Source organism: Oncorhynchus mykiss, chromosome 10 (assembly GCF_057628025.1).
Source record: "Oncorhynchus mykiss isolate SJ-2025 chromosome 10, ASM5762802v1, whole genome shotgun sequence".
NCBI classification, from domain to species: domain Eukaryota; kingdom Metazoa; phylum Chordata; class Actinopteri; order Salmoniformes; family Salmonidae; genus Oncorhynchus; species Oncorhynchus mykiss.
This window is the reverse complement of record NC_143031.1, coordinates 14,794,194-14,813,281: the sequence shown is the minus strand read 5'-3', so window position 1 is coordinate 14,813,281 and position 19,088 is coordinate 14,794,194. Positions and strand designations below refer to the sequence as shown.

Sequence of the window (19,088 nt, the reverse complement as noted above, 5' to 3'; positions counted from 1 at the left end):
AGGTGCCTTATTGCTATTATTAACTGATTACAAACGTAATTAGAGCAGTAAGAATAAATGTTTTGTCATACCCGTGGTATATGGTCTGATATACCACAGATGTCAGCCATTCAGCATTCAGGGCTCGAACCACCCAGTTTATAATCTGAGTTAGGCATTGCAATCCATCTCTTGTCCTCGCCGGAAAGGGTATGGCTCTTTGCAGCGATCAGGGGACATTTTCTAATGACTTCATATCAATGAGCTTTTAATATTTTGTGCGCTCATCACTTGGCAGAGATGCACAGGCACCTCTCCAACCTCCTGTCAACTATCACAGGCAGCTGAGTTGGAGGAGGGAAGGACTAAGTTGATGGAGGGAGAGGAGGGAAGGGGGATCCGAGCGATGCTCTCCATTCATATTAAGTCCTAAAGAGGCACGCAGTGGGTGGCCTGTGTTTGCATAACTTTAAGTAAGGAATAAACACACTCTCAGCCTCACTTGATTAATCTAGGCTCCTCCATTCCTCTGTACATATTCATCAGGGGGCTAGGAAACAAACCAGGCAGGATTTGATGCTGTGTTTGAAACATGGGTGTTAATCCCTCAGCAAGTGAAATAGTACAAAACCATCCAAAGTATTTCAACGAGACTGTTTACCTTTTTTTTTCATGTGGATTGGAAGATTAAATATAATTAACTGGACCCCCTGCAAACATATTATGCAAGCAGATACACAGGCACACTGCAGCTCGTACAGAAGCAAGCTTACACACACACACACACACATACACACACACACACACACACACACACACACACACACACACACACACACACACACACACACACACACACACACACACACACACACACACACATTTAATACACTCACTCTTACACACTTAACCATCCTCCAAAGTCAATTAGTCTTGCAGCAGTAAGGTCATTGTAACCTAATGAGGTTAATTGAAAGTCTGTGTTGTGTTTTTATAGGGGACACGTGCACCATGGCGGAGTACAACAAGCTGAAGAGTATGCTGCTGGATATGCAGCCTAAAGGCCTAACCGGCGGGGACAGGAACACGTTGAGAGACATGGACCAGAAGAGAGCCCTGGTGGACACCATGTTTAAGTACCTGGACGTGGACCGGGACGGCCGTCTGGGCAGTGACGAGTTGGCACAGGTGTGTACTTCTCAGAGAATTAGATTACGGTGGGCATAATCATCAGGGCCACACTGACTGGTGTTTTTGGATGAATCTCCACCCATGGGTGATTAGTACTTCTACTATTCCCTACTTTTGACCAGGGCCCAATGGGACCAGTTCAGCCTACTTAATGAAACAAAACGTAGTTAGAGTTGGTTAATTACCTTTCTTTGAGAAAGGTTAGGGTGAACCTCTTGTTCTCTCTCAACACAATGCTATCGTTCAAAATTAATTACAAAATGATAATGGTATAATTAAAATTGTGACCTGTGGAAATGTTTTAGACCAATGAGTAGGTGATCTGTAGGTGATCATCATTCAGAAAATATTCAGACCACTTCAGTTTTTACACATTTTGTTATGTTACAGCTTTATTCTAAAATGTATGCAATTATTTTTTTCTCTCACCAATCTACATACAACACCCCATAATTACATAGCAAAAACATGTTTATAGACATTTTTGCTAATTTATTAAAAATACAAAACCGAAATATCACATTTACATAAGTCTTTAGACCCTTTACTCAGTACTTTGTTGAAGCACCTTTGGCAGCGATTACAACCTAGATTTTTCTTGAGTATGACACTACAAGCTTGGCACACCTACAGTATATTTGGGGAATTTCTCCCATTCTTCTCTGCAGATCCTCTCGAGCTCTGTCAGGTTGGATGGGGAGCGTCGCTGCACATTTTCAAGTTTCTCCAAAAATGTTAGATCAGGTTCAAGTCAGGGCTCTGGGCCACTCAAGGACATTCAGAGACGTGTCCCGAAGACACTCAAGTGTCCCGAAGCCACTCCTGCTTTGTCTTGGCTGTGTGCTTTGGGTCATTGTCCTGTTGGAAGATTAACCTTTGCCCCAGTCTGAGGTCCTGAGCGCTCTGGAGCAGGTCTTCATCAAGGATCTCGCTGTACTTTGCTCCGTTCATCTTTCCCTTGATCCTGACTAGTCTCCCAGTCCCTGGCGCTGAAAAACATCCCCACAGCATGACGCTGCCACCACCATGCTTCACCATAGGGATGGTGCCAGGTTTCATCCAGATGTGACGCTTGGCATTCAGTCCAAAGAGTTCAATATTGGTTTCATCAGACCAGAGAATCTCACTTCTCATGGTCTAAGATTTCTTTAGGTGCCTTTTAGCAACCTCCAAGTGGGCTGTCATGTGCCTTTTACTGATTACTGGCTTCCGTCTGGCCACTCTACTATAAAGGCCTGATTGGTGGAGTGCTGCAGAGATGGTTGGCCTTCCGGAAGGTTCTCCCATCTCAACAGAGGAACTCTATAGGTGTGTCAGAGAGCCCTGACCAAGTCCCTTCTCCCCCAATTTCTCAGTTATTGGTTCCAAACCTCTTCCATTTAAGAATGATTGAGGCCACTGTGTTCTTGGGGACTTTCAATGCTGCAAACATTTTTTGGTACCCTTCCCCAGATCTGTGCCTCGACACAATCCTGTCTCGGAACTCTACGGACAATTCCTTCAACCTCATTGCTTTGTTTTTGCTCTGACATGCACTGTCAACAATGGGATCTTATATAGACAGGTGTGTGCCTTTCCAAATCATGTCCAATCAATGGAATTTACCACAGGTGGACTCTATCAAGTTATAGAAATATCTCAAGGATGATCAATTGAAACAGGATGCACCTGAGCTCAATTTTGGGTCTCATAGCAAAGGGTCTGAATACTTATGTAAATAAGGTATTTCTGTTTTTTTTATATTTAATACATTTGCAAACATTTCTAAAAACCTGTTTTCGCTTAGTCATTATAAGGTATTGATATAAGGTAGATTGATGAGAGAAAATGTTTTTTTAATCATTTTTATAATAAGGCTATAACGTAACAAAATGTGAAAACTGTCAAGGGGTCTGAATACTTTTCAAATGCACTGTATATACTATATTGAACAAAACGGAAAAGCTTAGAATAACAACTTTGCTTTAACACGTGGGTGAGCAACTGCTAATTATAAAATTGAATTGGAAAATTAGGATAGTTTTATTAAATGTGTGACTTTCTATACTAAAGTGATGTGTAGGTTTGTGATCTATTTAAAAAATCACTTTATGTCCCATTAAACAAAAAAAAAAGACTGCCTGCCTCCCAATTGGCACCCTATTCCCTATATAATAGTGCAATAGTTTTGATCTATGTAGGGAACAGAGTGCCATTTGGGACACATTCTTGGCACTTTTATACTTTGAGGAGACAGGATCGACGTGGAATACATTAAGAACTGTTTCTCGCATCTCAGCAATTTTAAAGATCTGATTGAAGATCTGATCAAATCATGGTTGGCAGTTATTAATCTTGACACATAGCCAAGAGACATTTCAATTTTTAACATTTATAAATTCTGTTTTAGGAAGATATCCATCCAAGATCAGAGAAATGAAAGAAATAAAAAGAAATGTCACTAAATGTCATCATCAGTTCTCTCAGTGTGTAAAGCAGTATTTCACTTGCTCTGCACACAGGTTCTTCCTCCCTCTATAGATGGTACAGAATGGGGCCAGATTTAAGACTCACCAAGTGCATAGTTTGCACCTGTTCTTTTCCCAAAGGAATTAAACATAGAACAAGGCTAAAATAAAGGTTAAGAGAAGAAGGAAGACCGCTAAGGGAATAAAGGAAGACAGTTGTTATATGCGACTTGGTCCCATGGTTTATATCCAGAACTAGAATGTGAATCATGGAATATAATCATTGTAATACAGTCTATGGTTTCCATCCTCCTGTCCAGATCTCTATGAAGGAGCACCTGGAGGACAGTCTGCTGGAGTGTACCATGCAGGACCTGCTCCGCTACGATGATTACAACAACGACGGACACCTCACTCTGCACGAGTTCTACACTGCTTTTCGTAAGTCCAGCTTTAAATCCACTTCTCTCTCCCTCTCAATCTATCTCTATCTCGCTCTCTTTCTCTCTCTTTCTCTTTTCCCCTCTCTCAGGCCACCTCATCAGGATAAGACCGGATCAGACCAGATAAACCTGGCTCAGGCTACGCAACAATCTGGCAATCCTCTGCCTTGTTCGCCAAGCCAGGTCTCATTATTGGCCTCTGAGCTGTGCTGAGCTGTGGCTGAGAGCACCTGGTCATCAGGACTAATAAAGCCTAATCACACAGACAATAATGGCAGTTTGGATTTGGGCTGGAACAGAGGATGACAAAACCACCCTATGACTGGAGTTGCGTTACCTCTGAGAGGCCATCTCTACACCACCTAACATCTCTCCCCCATACATTTCAGCCAGTATGATTAGAAACCAGATATGCGATCCGAGCCCCAAAATGGATAGCCCAGACCGAAAAGGACGGTCCACCCAATTGGACAAAGCCGATAAACAGGCTGTTAGCAGTAGATGGTGTGGGACAATTTTGAAGGCTTTCGCAAAAAACACAGGTCCATTAAGCCTCAACAGTCATTAACCATACAGTAGTAATAATTGGGTTTTAGTGTAATCATTGTTGTCATTATACTGTTACTTTGCTTTCAGCCTCCAGATGGGCTGTGAGCATGGCTGGCGGTGGGTCTGTTTGGAGGAGGGTATAACTGATGTCTAACAGGGGGATGAAGGAGAGGGTTGGGACTAATAAAACATGTCATTGATCAGACATTGTTCAAGGCTGATGTGTTACGTGTGACTAAAACAAGGAGTGGGTATATTTATTAAGAAGAGGCTCATCTTGTGTTATGGTTTATATTCTATGGATGGATATTCCTGCGATGAGTTGTTCTCCCTTGTGAAAGGGAAATGAAGTTGAGATGCCAGGTTAGCTCAGGTGTTTCCACACAAGCTCTCCCTGTGTATGCCATGCTTGGTAGATATACTGGACAACGACATTCACTGGTAAGATGCTGTTGTGTAGGGAGAGGCTTCTGTTCTATAACAGGCAGACACATTTCATTCCAAAGTTGGAGTTCACTTTGGCTTTAGAAACTCCTCTGAGGAAGTGATGGTATTTGGCTTTAGAAACCCCAATCAGGAAGTGATGTTATCTGGCTTTAGAAACACAAATCAGGAAGTGATGGTATCTGGCTTTAGAAACCCCCCTCAGGAAGTGATGGTTTCTGGCTTTAGAAACCCCCCCTCAGCAAGTGAGGGTATTTTGCTTTAGAAACACCCCTCAGCAAGTGATGGTATTTGGCTTTAGAAGCCCCTCTCAGGTAGTGATGGTATTTGGCTTTAGAAACACCCCTCAGGTAGTGATGGTATCTGGCTTTAGAAACCTCCCTCAGGAAGTGATGGTATTTGACTTTAGAAACCCACCTCAAGAACTGATGGTATTTGGCTTTAGAATCCCCCTCAGGTAGTGATGGTATCTGGCTTTAGAAACCTCCCTCAGGAAGTGATGGTATTTGACTTTGGAAACCCACCTCAAGAACTGATGGTATTTGGCTTTAGAAACCCCAATCAGGAAGTAATGGTATTTGACTTTAGACCCCCCCCCCCCCCCCCCTCCCCCAGGAAGTGATGGTATTTGGCTTTAGAAACCCCCCCCCCCCCCCAGGAAGTGATGGTATTTGGCTTTAGAAACCCCACTCAAGATGTGATGGTATTTGGCTTTAGAAACCCCAATCAGCTGGTGATGATATTTGGCTTTAGAACCCCCCCTCAGGAAGAGATGGTATTTGGCTTTAGAAACCCCCCTCAGGTAGTGATGGTATTTGGATTTAGAATCCCCCCTCAGGAAGTCATGGTATTTGGCTTTAGAATCCCCCTCAGGAAGTGATTGTATTTGGCTTTAGAACCCCCCCTCAGGAAGTCATGGTATTTGGCTTTAGAATCCCCCTCAGGAAGTGATTGTATTTGGCTTTAGAATCCCCCCTCAGGAAGTCATGGTATTTGGCTTTAGAATCCCCCTCAGGAAGTCATGGTATTTGGCTTTAGAATCCCCCTCAGGAAGTCATGGTATTTGGCTTTAGAATCCCCCCTCAGGAAGTCATGGTATTTGGCTTTAGAATCCCCCTCAGGAAGTGATTGTATTTGGCTTTAGAACCCCCCCTCAGGAAGTCATGGTATTTGGCTTTAGAAACCTGCCTCAGGAAGTGATGGTATCTGGCTTTAGAATCCCCCCTCAGGAAGTCATGGTATTTGGCTTTAGAATCCCCCTCAGGAAGTGATTGTATTTGGCTTTAGAAACCCCCCTCAGGAAGTCATGGTATTTGGCTTTAGAAACCTGCCTCAGGAAGTGATGGTATCTGGCTTTAGAAACCCCCCTCAAGAAGTGATGGTATTTGCATTGATCTACTTTGTCTACTTAGGCATCTGACAGTTCAGCATAGCATTGTTGTTTATTTTCTTCTGTTTCCAGCATCCTGTTGCTTTAGTCTTTGCTCTGGTCTGTCAGGAGGGTTGTGAATAAATGTCCAATTCCCTTCGTGATATAACTGTACATTTATAATCACAGACCATTTTTCAGTCAGAAAAATATCTGCTTTGGCCCAATGAGTATTTAACAAATAGTAGCATTCATCAAATCAAATCAAAATTATTTATATAGCCCTTCGTACATCAGCTGATATCTCAAAGTGCTGTACAGAAACCCAGCCTAAAACCCCAAACAGCAAGCAATGCAGGTGTCGAAGCACGTTGGCTTGGAAAAACTCCCTAGAAAGGCCAAAACATAGGAAGAGACCTAGAGAGGAACCAGGCTATGAGGGGTGGCCAGTCCTCTTCAGGCTGTGCCGGGTGGAGATTATAACAGAACATGGCCAAGATGTTCAAATGTTCATAAATGACCAGCATGGTCAAATAATAGGTCTGGGACAGGTAGCACGTCCGGTGCTACCTGGTCAGGATTCCATAGCCGCAGGCAGAACAGTTGAAACTGGAACAACAGCACGGCCAAGTGGACTGGGGACAGCAAGGAGTCATCATGCCAGGTAGTCCTGAGGCATGGTCCAAGGGCTCAGGTCCTCCGAGATAGAGAAAGAAAGAGAGAAAGAGAGAATTAGAGAGAGCATACTTAAATTCACACAGGACACGGATAAGACAGGAGAAGTACTCCAGATATAACAAACTGACCCTAGCCCCCCGACACATAAACTACTGCAGCATAAATACTGGAGGCTGAGACAGGAGGGGTCAGGTGACACTGTGGCCCCATCCGATGATACCCCCGGACAGGGCCAAACAGGAAGGATATAACCCCACCAACTTTGCCAAAGCACAGCCCCCATACCACTAGAGGGATATCTTCAACCACAAACGTTCCATCCTGAGACAAGGCCGAGTATAGCCCAGAAAGATCACCGCCACGGCACAACCCAAGGGGGGGCGCCAACCCAGACAGGAAGATCACATCAATTACTCAACCCACTCAAGTGACACACCCCTCCTAGGGACGGCATGAAAGAGCACCAGTAGGCCAGTGACTCAGCCCCTGTAATAGGGTTAGAGGCAGAGAATCCCAGTGGAAAGACGGGAACCGGCCAGGCAGAGACAGCAAGGGCGGTTCATTGCTCCTGAACCTTTCCGTTCACCTTCACCTTCAATCATATGACCCACTGAAGAGATGAGTCTTCAGTAAAGACTTAAAGGTTGAGACCGAGTTTGCGTCTCTCACATGGGTAGGCAGACCATTCCATAAAAATGGAATAGGAGAAAGCCCTGCCTTCAGCTGTTTGCTTAGAAATTCTAGGGCCAATTAGGAGGCCTGCGTCTTGTGACCGTAGCGTATGTGTAGGTATGTACGGCAGGACCAAATCAGAGAGATAGGTAGGAGCAAGTAGGTTAGCAGTAAAACCTTGAAATCAGCCCTTGCCTTGACAGGAAGCCAGTGTAGAGAGGCTAGCACTGGAGTATTATGATCACATTTTTTGGTTCTAGTCAGGATTCTAGCAGCCGTATTTAGCACTAATTGAAGTTTATTTAGTGCTTTATCCAGGTAGCCGGAAAGTAGAGCATTGTTCTGCATAATATTTGGACAGAAGGTTTATGATTTTTGCAATGTTACGTAGATGGGAAAAAGCTGTCCTTGAAACAGTCTTGATGTGTTCGTCAAAAGAGAGATCAGGGTCCAGGGTAACGCTGAGGTCCTTCACAGAACTTGTCCGTGTTGACCAATCTCTCCAAAATAATGTGGTGATCGATGGTATCAAAAGCAGCACTAAGGTGTAGGAGCAAGTGGACAGATGCAGAGCCTCGGTCTGATGCCATTTAAAGGTCATTTACCACCTTCACAAGTGCAGTCTCAGTGCTTTGATGGGAGTCGAAAACCCGACTGAAGCATTTCGTATACATTGTTTGTCTTCAGGAAGGCAGTGAGTTCATAAATGATGGAAAGTTTGAGAGCTTGTCTCAGCCAAAAGAAGAAGAGACCTCTTGTTCTTTACAAATCAGAATAAGTGATGGTCGTCGAATAGCCGCAGTGCCTGTGGTGGAGCTGAGATAAATGTACACTGACTCTTACACACTGTATGTGCGTACAGTATTTCTCTATTGTGGGTGGTTATATTTGTCCTATTTCACACTTGTATCAATTAGATGTTTTTTTTGCATATCCCAACTCCTCCTGAGACTTCGTCGGAGAGTGGGGTCACGGCCGGAGAAGAGAAGGGAGTAGAGGAAAGGAGAGGAGAGGAAGAACGATGCAATACGAGGGAGGAGAGGGAATGCTGGAGTTAGAGGCATTGTGCTCAGAGCTCCCTTCGCTGGGAGTCTATTTGTTTTTCATGGTTGCCGTTAATAATGGAATTATAAGGACATGCCGAGCTGCGCTGGCTGGCACCGTCAGCAGATCTGCTTAATTAATCAAGTGACTGAAACAGAGTGTCGTGGAGGAGATAGGGGAGATAGGAGTCAAGGGAAGGAGGAGAGAGGGGTCAGGAGGAGGACTAGGAGGAGAGAGGGGTCAGAAGGAGGAGGAGAGAGGGATCAGGAGGAGGAGGAGAGAGGGGTCAGGAGCAGGAGGAGGGGAGAGGGGTCAGGGGGAGGAGGAGATAGGAGTCAGGGGGAGGAGGAGAGAGGGGTTCAGGAGGAGGAGGAGAGAGGGGTCAAGAGGAGGAGGAGAGAGGGGTCAGGAGCAGGAGGAGGGGAGAGGGGTCAGGGGGAGGGGGAGGAGGAGTCAGGGGGAGGGGGAGATAAGGGTCAGGAGGAGGAGGAGCGAGGGGTCAGGGGGAGGAGGAGATAGGGATCAGGGGGAGGAGGAGACAGGGATCAGGGGAAGGAGGAGAAAGGGATCAGGGGGAAGAGGTGGCAGGGGTCAGGGGGAGGAGGAGATAGGGATCATGGGAAGGACAAGACATGGGTTAGGGGGAGGAGGAGAGAAGGGTCAGGGGGAGGAGGTGAGAGGAAAAATAGGGAAAAGAAGGGGAGACAAGTGTAATTGGTTGGAAAGTGTGTGTGTGTGTGTGTGTGTGTGTGTGTGTGTGTGTGTGTGTGTGTGTGTGTGTGTGTGTGTGTGTGTGTGTGTGTGTGTGTGTGTGCGCGCGCGCGCATGATGGAATGTGCTGAGGGGCAGGGTTTGCAGTGGGGGGGGAATGGCCTCTGTGTGAAATTCTGTGTGAAATTCAGGAAGAGCGGTACGCGTCAGTCCCCTGTCTGTGTGAAGCTCAGGAAAAGCGCCACGTGTCAGTCCCCTGTCTGTGTGAAGGTCAGGAAGAGCGGCTCGCGCCAGTCCCCTGTCTGTGTGAAGCTCAGGAAAAGCGGCACGTGTCAGTCCCCTGTCTGTGTGAAGCTCAGGAAAAGCGGCACGTGTCAGGCCCCTGTCTGTGTGAAGCTCAGGAAAAGCGGCACGTGTCAGTCCCCTGTCTGTGTGAAGCTCAGGAAAAGCGCCACGTGTCAGTCCCCTGTCTGTGTGAAGCTCAGGAAAAGTGGCACTTGTCAGTCCCCTGTCTGTGTGAAGCTCAGGAAAAGCGGCACGCGCCAGTCCCCTGTCTGTGTGAAGCTCAGGAAAAGCGGCATGTGTCAGTCCCCTGTCTGCGTGAAGGTCAGGAAGAGCGGCATGTGTCAGTCCCCTGTCTGTGTGAAGGTCAGGAAGAGCGGCTCGTGCCAGTCCCCTGTCCGTGTGAAGCTCAGGAAAAGTGGCACGCGCCAGTCCCCTGTCTGTGTGAAGCTCAGGAAAAGCGGCACATGTCAGTCCCCTGTCTGTGTGAAGGTCAGGAAGAGCGGCACGCGTCAGTCCCCTGTCTGTGTTAAGGTCAGGAAGAGCGGCTCGCGCCAGTCCCCTGTCTGTGTGAAGGTCTGGAAGAGCGGCTCGCGCCAGTCCCCTGTCTGTGTGAAGGTCAGGAAGAGCGGCTCGCGCCAGTTCCCTGTCTGTGTGAAGGTCAGGAAGAGCGGCTCGTGCCAGTCCCGTCTGTGTGAAGGTCAGGAAGAGCGGCTCGCGCCAGTCCCCTGTCTGTGTGTGATCTATATGCTCCACAGGGGAAGATTACACAGGCCATCAGAAGGGTACGCTTATCACAAGATCACAGCTCTCCAAGGGATGAAAATAACTACATTAGCAAAGGCACAGTCAATTAAACCCACCCGTAGAAAGACAAAGCTTCTCTCCGTCACCAGAGAGTGTCCGCAGCACATTTTTCATAGTTTTCTCTCTCTAACTTTCCCAGCTAGTGAAAAACAGCCTACATGTACATTAGAAATTGCAACTGTGGACAACCTCAATCTTTATGTCCAACAAATAACCACACATGAAGTTGTAGCCTGCAGTGAGTAGTGGAATATCATTAGCTAAGCATAGGAGAGAGTGACTTTAGATAGCTATACTAAAGGTCTATTCCACCTGTCTACCTCCCAGGTTGGCTCCTCTCCTCTGCTCCAGCTCCTCTCGGTTCCACATTGGTGTTTTATTTGAAGGCTCATTATGACTCCACGGCCTTCACGGATAATTTCCAATAGAGTATTTTTATGGTTTCCGGCACATTCATTGTGTCAGCTGTGCGCTGAGGTAATTACGTTCTGTTGGTTTGCTGTGTTAGCCCTTAATAATGTGTGACAGAAACAGAGAATGTCCTGTCACCACATCTCTTCCTCCACACGTCCACAGTTTTACAGTTTCCACAGGCAGCCCCTTAAATACTGCCAACGGTCAGACGGCAAACAACGAGAAGTCAGAGGATTCGAGTGTTCTGCATACCACCTTGAGACAAGCGAAGCGAGTCACCATGGCAACTGTAGGTGCCTCTGTAATCTTGGAATAATCTCTTTCGTGAGGCACTTAACAGTGCAGCCCTCCCTATAGAGAAGACGAGAAGAGAAGAGGAGGACAGTACAGAAGGAAAGTGTTTACGCTCATTAACTTGTCTGTTACACTTGAGCCTAAACCGCACATTTCATTGTACAGGTACAATGGGTGTCTGGATAAAGGAACTAAAGATGTCCGTACAGGGAGACCTGAAGGAAGCTTCAATAAATATAAAATGGCAAACAGAAAATATGATCCAACATCTTGAACATTGTAAAATACCACAGGGTTTTTTCTTTTTACAATAGAAACATCCAACCATATGTAAAATGATACTGCAGAGCTGTATAATGCAAATAAATCCATATCCTTGTTAGGCTGGCAGAATTATTATCCACTTGTTTACACAGACAGCTAAATACATCTAGAAAGGAGATCAAAAAGTAATGCATTAGTGTTTCAGCAGTTGGCTGTCAGATCAAACAATTACAGGGAAATGTTGGAAGATCATTCATGTTTGCCAGCCAAAATAATTGTCTAATAAAAGGACTTCCAGCAGAGTTCACCGAGAGGATGTTTGGCTTTCTTTTCTTCTACATGAGAACTCACTGTTCACTCAAAGTCTTAATAATCTCCAATCTAATGTCCCATCCTTGAGTTTGAATAAAAGACGCCCAGCCGGGGGAAATGTAATACAAGATCTGACAGAAAAACACTTAGTTAAGTTAATGTAATATTCAAATATTTCCCATCTCCAACATCATCAGTGAGTCACTTGATCATTAAAAAGGTGAACTCTAACTGGAGAGGCGTTGTGCTACCAGCCATCTAATATCTATGATAATTACTGGAGGATAATCCTCCCATCTCTCGTTCTCTTTCATTTCAACTCTTTTCATTTCACCCCTTCAATAGTTCTTCTCTAATTAAGCGGAGAGATGCGTATCATCGTGTCCTGCGGAATGGCTCAGGACAAATCTGTAACCCCTGAACACCCAGAATCTTCTACTCTTCCATCCTCCTCGCCATCTCCTTCTTTTTCCACCATCAAATTGTGCCAGGAGTCCTTGGGAACCGTCACACCATTATTCACACACAGAGGCCCCCGGCTGTTAGCTGCACAGCATGTTGTCTTCTTTTATATCTCACTCCAACTCTTGCTCCAGCAAGGAAATAATTCATTATCATGCCTCCATTGATTCACTCTTTCTGTGTGTTTCGATGCTTCCCCTGCAACTTCAAACAAGTGTGTCTGGGAGTGGAGTGTCCCACTCTACACCCCCCCCCCCCCCCTTCCCCTGGAGAAGAGAGTCAGACCCAGACAAAGTGTTGTCAGACCCAGAGAAAGTGTTCCTCTGATCAGCCCGAATCTGTTGTGGAGAACTGTACACCCTCCTGTCACCATCAGCGTAGACTTCCCTGGAACAAAGCAGATTTTTTTTTTAAAATACAGTTTAAAAAAACGCCTTTTGAAAGAGTGTGATACAACAAAGATATTTGTGTTAATTGTTATTGTATTGTTTGAGTAAGTTCTCTGTAAGCATTATCCCACGTTAAATAGTATTTGATGGTAAAAACACATAACTGCAATGAGGACTTCTACAGTGAGGACTTCTGGAAAATCTGTTATGTTAGAAAACCAAATCCATTGAGTGAATACACTTTTTGAGATGTACATTTTTGTTCATGTATTCAATCAATATCGATCTCACAACCATTGTCTGGTATGAAATTAATGATCATATCATACTGTGCTCTGCAGAGATGTCTGGCTGTCTATAACAACTCTGCAGAGAAACATCCCTGCCTGGTGTCGTTGGCTGAGCACGAGGAGCTGAACTGACAAACACACTACATCTGGGTTATCGAAGAGAGAGAGGAAAAGAGAGAGAGAGAGAGCGAGGCCTTCAGAGACACTCTGTCAGTGTCTCCCTGACTTGGCTACTAGCAACATAGCCTTTGCCTCAAGGAAATCATGCATTTAGCCTGCTTAGTGGTAGAGCAAGCGTTTTGTTCATCAAGGTCAACCTACAGAACTCCCATGTTCAAACATAGCCCATGTTGCAATGTTGTCCTTACCTCTACATGAACTGTGGAAACAGCAAGGAAGGGTATTGTTTCTTGTTTTATATAAAGTGGTGCTATTGGTATCTCTATACTCTACAATGCAGAGGATTTTTTGCAGGAATGAATAAGAATTTTCAAGTCAGAATAACAAGCATTTTCAAGTAATAGGAAAAATATGAATTTTCAAGTCCGTAATTAGCAATGTAATAATTTTGCAGACTGGTGGCTTCTAGACCTATTTTCAAGTGATTTCTTGCTCCAGGAACCAAGAGCCCAGGAGAGATCTCAAAGCAATTAATCAACTTAATCAACTCATCGGGTCCTTTTCTAGAAACCTTTGAGTATTTCACTCTGTGCCCTATTGGCTTGGTTAATAACTAATGCAATAATTTTATGTCACACTGTAGGTAACCATTGTTATGAAGTTCTTTGCAAGAAAACCTGTCTGAAAGAAGGAGAGCCATGTAATTAACGATTGTGTCACGCCCTGACCTTGGAGACCCTTTTTATGTCTCTATTTGGTTTGGTCAGGGTGTGATTTGGGGTGTGCATTCTATGTTTTGTTATCTATGATTTTTGTATTTCTATGTTTTGGCTGGGTATGGTTCTCAATCAGGGACAGCTGTCTATCGTTGTCTCTGATTGGGAACCATACTTAGGTAGCCCGTTTTCCCTCCTTTCTTTGTGGGAAGTTGACTTTGTTTAGGGCACATAGCCTTTAGCTTCACGGTTTGTTTGTATTGTTAATTGACAGCGTCATCTTAAATAAAGAATATGTACGTTCACCACGCTGCACCTTGGTCCTCCTCCTTCAACAGTCGCGACAGATTGTCCTCATTGAGAGGAATGTTGAACTGACGGACTTATGGACTGGCAGTCGTTAAAAATCTATATCGGTCGTGTTAGTTGGTTTGGTCGTGTTAATTGTGGGTTTTGTGTGTTCTGTTTCAGATTATCTGTAGAGATTTGCACAGATTATTTCTTGTTTAAAATAAATATTGCACTAGTATCATTTTGGGATTCCTGTGTTGGGTGCTTGCACACAGTGCAGTATTTCGAGAGTTGTCACTGAAGTTATTGTACATAATTTTGGACAAAACATCAAAGTTAAATCGAACAGTTAAGATTGCAATATAAAACGTTCTATTTAACTGACCCCAAAATGGCAATGTGGGTTTATTTAATATTGAAATCAAGACTGGTAGGTACAGAAGAGTATGACGTGTCCTCCTGAATTAGTGCTGTCTTTTTAGTAAGGTTCACTATAAACAGCATTTGTTGTCCTTCTTACCCTTAGCCATCAACACTGAGAGAAAATATAACAAGAGAAGTATCATATCAGTTTATACTCTACAAAGAACATTTCGCTCTTGAAAAAAATGCTTTTGACTAGGTCAAACTGAACATGCGATTATTACTTGAGAGGAAAGTGAATGTTATTTTCCTTCCATTCTGTCCTCAGAGGAAACAGGACAGGGTGTACTGTCACACGGTCACACAGACCAGTGAGGAAAGGCACAGTCACATGGACCATGGCAGTGAGGAAAAGCACAGTCACATGGAACATGGTAGTGAGGAAAGGCACAATCACAGGGACCGGGACAGTCAGGAAAGGCACAGTCACATGGACCGGGATAGTGAGGAAAGGCACAGTCACATGGACCGGGACAGTGAGGAAAGGCACAGTCACATGGACCATAGCAGTGAGGAAAGGCACAGACACATGGACCGGGACAGTGAGGAAAGGCACAGTCACATGGACCGGGACAGTGAGGAAAGGCACAGTCACATGGTCTGGGACAGTGAGGAAAGGCACAGTCACATGGACCGGGACAGTGAGGAAAGGCACAGTCACATGGACCGGGACAGTGAGGAAAGGCACAGTCACATGGTCTGGGACAGTGAGGAAAGGCACAGTCACATGGACCGGGACAGTGAGGAAAGGCACAGTCACATGGACCGGGACAGTGAGGAAAGGCACAGACACATGGACCATAGCAGTGAGGAAAGGCACAGACACATGGACCGGGACAGTGAGGAAAGGCACAGTCACATGGACCGGGACAGTGAGGAAAGGCACAGTCACATGGTCTGGGATAGTGAGGAAAGGCACAGTCACATGGACCGGGACAGTGAGGAAAGGCACAGTCACATGGACCGGGACAGTGAGGAAAGGCACAGTCATATGGACCATCGCAGTGAGGAAAGGCACAGTCACATGGACCGGGACAGTGAGGAAAGGCACAGTCACATGGACCGGGATAGTGAGGAAAGGCACAGTCACATGGACCGGGATAGTGAGGAAAGGCACAGTCACATGGACCGGGATAGTGAGGAAAGGCACAGTCACATGGACCGGGATAGTGAGGAAAGGCACAGTCACATGGACCGGGATAGTGAGGAAAGGCACAGACACATGGTCCGGGACAGTGAGGAAAGGCACAGTCACATGGACCGGGACAGTGAGGAAAGGCACAGTCACATGGACCGGGATAGTGAGGAAAGGCACAGTCACATGGACCATGGCAGTGAGGAAAGGCACAGACACATGGACCGGGACAATGAGGAAAGGCACAGTCACATGGACCAGGATAGTGAGGAAAGGCACAGTCACATGGACCGGGATAGTGAGGAAAGGCACAGTCACATGGACCGGGATAGTGAGGAAAGGCACAGTCACATGGACCGGGATAGTGAGGAAAGGCACAGTCACATGGACCGGGACAGTGAGGAAAGGCACAGACACATGGACCGGGACAGCTGAGCATTGTCAGCCACCATTTACTGTTGTCTCCCATCAGAGTCCCTTTGACTGTAAGTATTCACCTCACCGTCTGGCTTCCTGCCCTGCCATCTGCCATAAGTGTCGCCACGGAGCGGTGAGGGTGACAACTGCCCCAAGGCCAGTGACATATGACCACAGCCTCTCCCCAAGTCTCTATAGATCTCACAGTGGTCTGACATCCTACTACTTGACAAGAGCTAGGCCCTGACACCTATGTTGGTTACTGACTTACACTAACGGCTGAGGCCATTGCTAGCAGTCACACACAATGTGCTATGGAACGGAATGTTCTCACGCATGCTTAGTAACATAGGCTTGCTGTCTAACAAGATAGCATAGCAACTAACCCAAACAATTAACTTGAAACAGTACATTTTGTAATGTTTGTTACATGTTTGATATCAAATCAAATTGTGGTCACATACACATGGTTAGCAGATGTTATTGCGAGTGTAGCGAAATGCTTGTGCTTCTAGTTCCGACAGTGCATCAATATCTAACAAGTAATCTAACAATTCCACAACAACTACCTAATACACAAAAATCTAAGTAAAGGAATGGATATATATATATATATAAATATATACATGTAAATATATGATGAGCAATGACCGAGCGGCATAGGCAAGATGCAATAGATGGTATAAAATACAGTAGATAGAGTTTTTTAACAAATCAAAAACTGAAAAATTGGGCGTGCAAAATTATTCAGCCCCTTTACTTTCAGTGCAGCAAACTCTCTCCAGAAGTTCAGTGAGGATCTCTGAATGATCCAATGTTGACCTAAATGACTAATGATGATAAATACAATCCACCTGTGTGTAATCAAGTCTCCGTATGAATGCACCTGCACTGTGATAGTCTCAGAGGTCCGTTAAAAGCGCAGAGAGCATCATGAAGAACAAGGAACACACCAGGCAGGTCCGAGATACTGTTGTGAAGAAGTTTAAAGCCGGATTTGTATACAAAAAGATTTCCCAAGCTTTAAACATCCCAAGGAGCACTGTGCAAGCAATAATATTGAAATGGAAGGAGTATCAGACCACTGCAAATCTACCAAGACCTGGCCGTCCCTCTAATTTTTCAGCTCATACAAGGAGAAGACTGATCAGAGATGCAGCCAAGAGCCCCATGATCACTCTGGATGAACTGCAGAGATCTACAGCTGAGGTGGGAGACTCTGTCCATAGGACAACAATCAGTCGTATATTGCACAAATCTGGCCTTTATGGAAGAGTGGCAAGAAGAAAGCCATTTCTTAAAGATATCCATAAAAAGTGTCATTTAAAGTTTGCCACAAGCCACCTGGGAGACACACCAAACATGTGGAAGAAGGTGCTGTGGTCAGATGAAACCAAAATTGAACTTTTTGGCAACAATGCAAAACGTTATGTTTGGCGTAAAAGCAACACAGCTCATCAACCTGAACACACCATGCCCACTGTCAAACATGGTGGTGGCAGCATCATGGTTTGGGCCTGCTTTTCTTCAGCAGGGACAGGGAAGATGGTTAAAATTGATGGGAAGATGGATGGAGCCAAATACAGGACCATTCTGGAAGAAAACCTGATGGAGTCTGCAAAAGACCTGAGACTGGGACGGAGATTTGTCTTCCAACAAGACAATGATCCAAAACATAAAGCAAAATCTACAATGGAATGGTTCAAAAATAAACATATCCAGGTGTTAGAATGGCCAAGTCAAAGTCCAGACCTGAATCCAATCGAGAATCTGTGGAAAGAACTGAAAACTGCTGTTCACAAATGCTCTCCATCCAACCTCACTGAGCTCAAGCTGTTTTGTAAGGAGGAATGGGAAAAAATGTCAGTCTCTCGATGTGCAAAACTGATAGAGACATACCCCAAGCGACTTACAGCTGTAATCGCAGCAAAAGGTGGCGCTACAAAGTATTAACTTAAGGGGGCTGAATAATTTTGCACGCCCAATTTTTCAGTTTTTGATTTGTTAAAAAAGTTTGAAATATCCAATAAATGTCGTTCCACTTCATGATTGTGTCCCACTTGTTGTTGATTCTTCACAAAAATAATACAGTTTTATATCTTTATGTTTGAAGCCTGAAATGTGGCAAAAGGTCGCAAAGTTCAAGGGGGCCGAATACTTTCGCAAGGCACTGTATATATATATATATATATATATATATATATATATATATATATATATATATGAGATGAGTAATGCAAGATATGTAAACATTATTAAAGTGGCATTATTAAAGTGACAAGTGATCCATGATTTCAGGTCTGTATGTAGGCAGCAGCCTCTCTGTGTTGTACATTCACTTGAGATAGACGTGAATGTACAAAAAGTGAATAGTAGCCCAGTGCAGTCATTATCATGTGATTAATGTGATTATCATGTGTTATATACTGCATATTTCTACACAATGGGGTTGGAATAATATTGTGAAAATGATAATGCCCTTTAGTGTAAGAGCTGTTTGAAAAGACTGCCTGAAATGTCTGCCTGTTATGGTGGGATTGAGTTTTTTCCTGCCTGGTGACATCACCAGGCTGTAAATTAGCTAATAGACCAATATGAGAGTTCCAAACCTCTCTGCCAATAACAGTTAGTTTTCAGTTTTCCCCTCCCCAATCAGACCACTCCAAGCAAAATTCTTGCATGAGAAAATAACTTTTTTCTAAGAAGCTATTTAAAAAAAAAAAAGTTTGATCATTTGAATTGAGGTCCTCAATATTTACCCAGAAATGATTTGATATTGAGATTTTTTTAAACGGCTGCATTGGTCCTTTAAACTCCTTTAGCATGTCTTCGAGGAAAGCTAAGCTGCCCGAGCCTAACGCTCGATAAGTGCTCTCACTCTGTCTCAATGTGAAACTGCATTCATTAGCTCACGTAGAAGTATAGTATTTTATCTGTGTAGCTAC

At 44.6% G+C, this 19,088-nt stretch overlaps 1 protein-coding gene and 1 long non-coding RNA gene across 2 annotated transcripts in view; one reads left to right on the top strand and one right to left on the bottom strand.

Annotated features, from left to right (window-relative positions):
- The window catches only part of LOC149979942 (uncharacterized), a 391,469-nt gene that overhangs the window by 249,475 nt on the left and 122,906 nt on the right, over positions 1-19,088 (bottom strand). The gene's annotated exons all lie outside the window — the stretch shown is intronic.
- Positions 1-19,088, top strand: part of LOC110533380 (follistatin-related protein 4) — a 250,493-nt gene that overhangs the window by 171,052 nt on the left and 60,353 nt on the right. Inside the window, exons 5-6 of the mRNA XM_036989741.2 lie at positions 977-1,167; positions 3,938-4,058. Of these exons, the coding sequence (XP_036845636.2) occupies positions 977-1,167; positions 3,938-4,058 (312 nt within the window). The remainder of the gene's footprint in view (positions 1-976; positions 1,168-3,937; positions 4,059-19,088) is intronic.